A 4,005-nucleotide genomic window follows, 5' to 3' on the forward strand; every position below is an offset into this window, starting at 1 on the left:
CCTCCATCTCTCTCTATTATTTTTAAAATTCAAACAGTCAATCCGAACCGCTCAATCTAACCTCCATACTAAAATATGTTTGGAGACCAAATTTTATATTTTTAGGAATTTTTTTACTATTTTTTTAGATAGGTACAAAATCAGTAAATCTGAATCATCTAAAAACAGTATTTTTGTACCTCTCTAAAAAAAATAGTAAAAAAATTCCTAAAAATATAAAATTTGGTCTCCAAACATATTTTAGTATGGAGGTTAGGTTGAGCGGTTCGGATCGACTGTTTGAACTTTGAAAATGATGGAGAGATGGAGGCATGTTGGAGGCACAAAAACATGGAGGCATTTGAACCCTCCTCAAACCAATTTTAGAGTGATATTTCCCCAATTTAGAGTTTTCTTATCTCGTGCTTTTTTTTACTAGCTTGAAACTTCTTTATTTATTTATTTTACATATTAACAGTGTTTCTATGTAATACACACACACATATCATAATTTTGTGCTCCAATATGTTCCACATCTTTTATCTCTGTTATTAAAGTCCGAACAGTCGATCCGAACTGCTTAACATGATATTCATAATAAAATATACTTGGAGATCAAATTTTATATTTTTTTTTAGAATTTTTTTACTATTATTTTTAGAGGAAATTTTTTTATTGATAGTAATTAATAAAAAAAAAAAGAGAAACAGAAAGAGTACAGTTATAATTTTATTGATAGTAAGATCGGTACGAATTTGATCTCCAAGAATATTTTATTATGAATATCATGTTGAGCTATTATGATCGACTGTTCGGACTTTGAAAACATAGCTAAATGATGTGGAGCATATTGGAGCACAAAATCATGGTGCACAAAATCGTGATTCGCGTGTTCTGTGTTGTGATCATTCGCGCAATGTAACTATCTTTTGAAAAATTAACATGTCACTACACATCACGCGAAAGATCTAATCACGGCATGTGTCACAAACGGAAGCAAATTTGGGGATAATCCAACCCAATTTTGATGGGGTCAAGTCGCTGCAAGTGGGACCCTCGCAACAGAAAAGAAAATCGACCGTTGAAGAGTTCATTAAAAGGGATGGTAGCTGCGAGATGGGCCCAAGGCTGTCAGAACAAGAGACGTTTCAACTGGAGACTGGACGAACAGAACTGGAAGGGATCGCTAGCCAATTTATTAAGACAGCTCAGCAGATTGGTTCCACGTTAGCGCTGACATGTCGTTCTGACGTTCATTTGAGCAATCCACTGGACGAATCAGATTGATCTAAACTAGAATCTCATCGCCTATATATATAGAACTATCTTAGCCATTTAGATTATGAATGATGACATATGTTATTTCCAATTTCTTAGCTTTTCTTTATTTCCGCTGTAACCAAATTTACCAAGATTAATCAAATTAAGTTCTTTTTTTATTCAATTTCGTGTCCTTTAATATTGTCTGGGTTAAGGGTCGTCACAGCATGGCACATGGTCACGCGAGTCATGTATGATTAAGATCGTTAAATCTTAATCAAATGGTGAATATTGAATAAATTAATTTAAATTATGATAAAAATAATTAAACATGACAAATGGGACCAATCATATTTGAACACGTCACGTGTGGTCACAGCACAACTAACGTTCCGTGACCGTGCTTCTGAATTTGGTCACTGCTGTGACTAATTACGTTACAGCATTCCACGACATATTAATAATGAGGTGTTGGTCTTCATCTGATCTTTGTATCATGACAATGGTATATATACCTAATTAGGTACAGAGAGAAACTTGAAGGGCCAAACTATTATTTTGTAAAATTTAAGGACTAAATAAGTGGTACTTTAAGGACCATTTATGTAATTCAATTTTTTAATATGTGAGAGTAAACGGTCATTTGGTTTTATATTTTTATTAACACTACTACATGTACTTCTTTATCGTTCAAAATATTGTTTGTTAGAATTAATGTTTGTCCTTTCTACATTAATCAGAATTGGCAACTCATTTACAAACATTGCAAATGCTATTCAAATTTGTTTATTTGAAGTGACAATAATGTATAGTTATTAATCCTACAACGAATTAACATATAACATTCTGTGAAGACCGATCCATATGGAAAACGGTTCTATTTCTTGTTGAAAAAATCAATCACCCAGACAAGTGAAATTGAATTGGAGATGAACAAAATTAACAAATTAAATCGGATAATAATGATATTCATGTGCTACGGCTACTTCAAACGCATCTCTTCTTCACCTTGACCAAGCTTCCTACAAAATTCCAGCTCCATATATACTATATTCGTTGTTAAGTAATGGAAATAAATTAAACAGTCTCAGTCTATATGTATCGTTGTCTCTCAACTAACGCCTGCGTACTACTTTGAATTCCATATAAGCTCATTAATTCTTCCCTTCACTCCCTCAAACCAAATTAGAAACTTCAAAATACCTAGTAGTGTATTGCATATCAAAAGCGCAGTGAATTAAGTCATGAAGATATTCCAACTTCTATTGTTAGCTTCTTTTTTTGCCATCTTTTACTCGGGCGCAACAGCACTGAATGAAACCTACTATGCTAGCATATGCCCCAATCTTGAGAGCCTCGTTCAAGGCGCTGTTAGAGGGATGATGTCAATGACGAACATAGCTGCTGCCGCAACCTTACGGCTCTTTTTTCATGATTGTTTTGTTCAGGTAGTTTTTTCTGACACAATAATTAAGATATAATGGCCTGACCTCTGTTGATTTCTCAAAAAAAAAAAATAATTAAGATATAATCTGCACGCAATACTAACATGTCTGTGTCTGTGTGTGTCTGTGTGTGTGTGTGTGTACATGTTAATTAATCAAACTTTCCATATTTATGTAGTAAATATAAAATTCCCTACAAACTGGATTATTATTGATCCGGCTTAGTAAAAATAATTTTCCATAACATAAGCGTGTCTTTTTTTAACATGATGTAGGGCTGTGATGCTTCGATCCTAATCCAAAACGCAAATGGAGATGATGAACTGCACAACTTTGATAATCAATTCCTCAGAGCTGATGGATACAGGACGATAATGGCAGCAAAGGCTGCAGTTGATGCAGATCCACAGTGCACCAACAAGGTCTCCTGTGCTGATATAATAGCTCTTGCTGCTAGAGATGCTGTCTTTCTGGTAATAATTTCTCTAATTGTTCTGGATGGCAATAGCAAGAAATGAGTATGTAATTAGGCTTAATTTGTTTTTTATATATGTATGTCAGAGCGGTGGCCCGACATGGAAAGTGGAGCTCGGGAGGTATGACGGGAAGATTTCAACATCAAGTAGCGTCAATCTGCCTGGACCATCTGAAAATTATGACCAACTCATGAGCAGATTTTCTGTCCATAACCTAACACCAACAGATCTGGTTGCACTTTCAGGTTAATATTTCTGTGTACTATATATACCCAATTACTTGAAAAATATCGATCCATTTCCAAGTTGCATACCAATGCTAACTAATTAACTTCCTGAACTTGCTCGTTGCTAGGCGCACATACACTCGGTGCCACCAGCTGCTTCCATATCTACAGCCGTCTCTATCCAACACCTGATTCATACTTGGACCCAGGGTTTGCAATCCAACTACAAGGCCAATGCCCTGCAGCGCTAAATGTGAATCAATTCATCTTCTTTGATAATAGTGTTGTCACTTTCGACAATGATTATTTCAAGGTGCTGCAACAGAAGAAGGGACTCCTCTTCTCCGATGAGGTTTTGTATGTAGACAATAGGTCATCAAGCATAGTCGATAAGTTTGCAACTGATCAGAGTGCATTCTTCACTGCATTTGTTAATTCCATGTTGAAGCTTGGTAGAATTGGTGTCAAAACCGCTGTCGATGGTGAGATTCGCAAGGATTGCCATTTCACAAACTGAGCATGTTGATCTAAGATTTGTAAATTGTTTGTTGGTTTTCTTGCGTACAGTTTCTGGCTTCAGCTGATTCAAAGTTTAATAATATGTAATATAATTGTTTT

At 35.2% G+C, this 4,005-nt stretch overlaps 1 protein-coding gene across 1 annotated transcript; it reads left to right on the top strand.

Moving 5' to 3' along the window:
* Positions 1–2,421: 2,421 nt before the first annotated feature.
* On the top strand, positions 2,422–4,005 carry LOC144569416 (peroxidase 45-like). The gene is made up of 4 exons (XM_078319763.1): positions 2,422–2,687; positions 2,960–3,157; positions 3,246–3,405; positions 3,516–4,005. Exons 1-4 carry the CDS (start codon positions 2,484–2,486, stop codon positions 3,902–3,904), a joined length of 951 nt encoding a protein of 316 aa, XP_078175889.1. The 5' UTR covers positions 2,422–2,483; the 3' UTR covers positions 3,905–4,005.

This window comes from Carex rostrata, chromosome 18 (genome assembly GCF_964058835.1).
Source record: "Carex rostrata chromosome 18, lpCarRost1.2, whole genome shotgun sequence".
NCBI classification, from domain to species: domain Eukaryota; kingdom Viridiplantae; phylum Streptophyta; class Magnoliopsida; order Poales; family Cyperaceae; genus Carex; species Carex rostrata.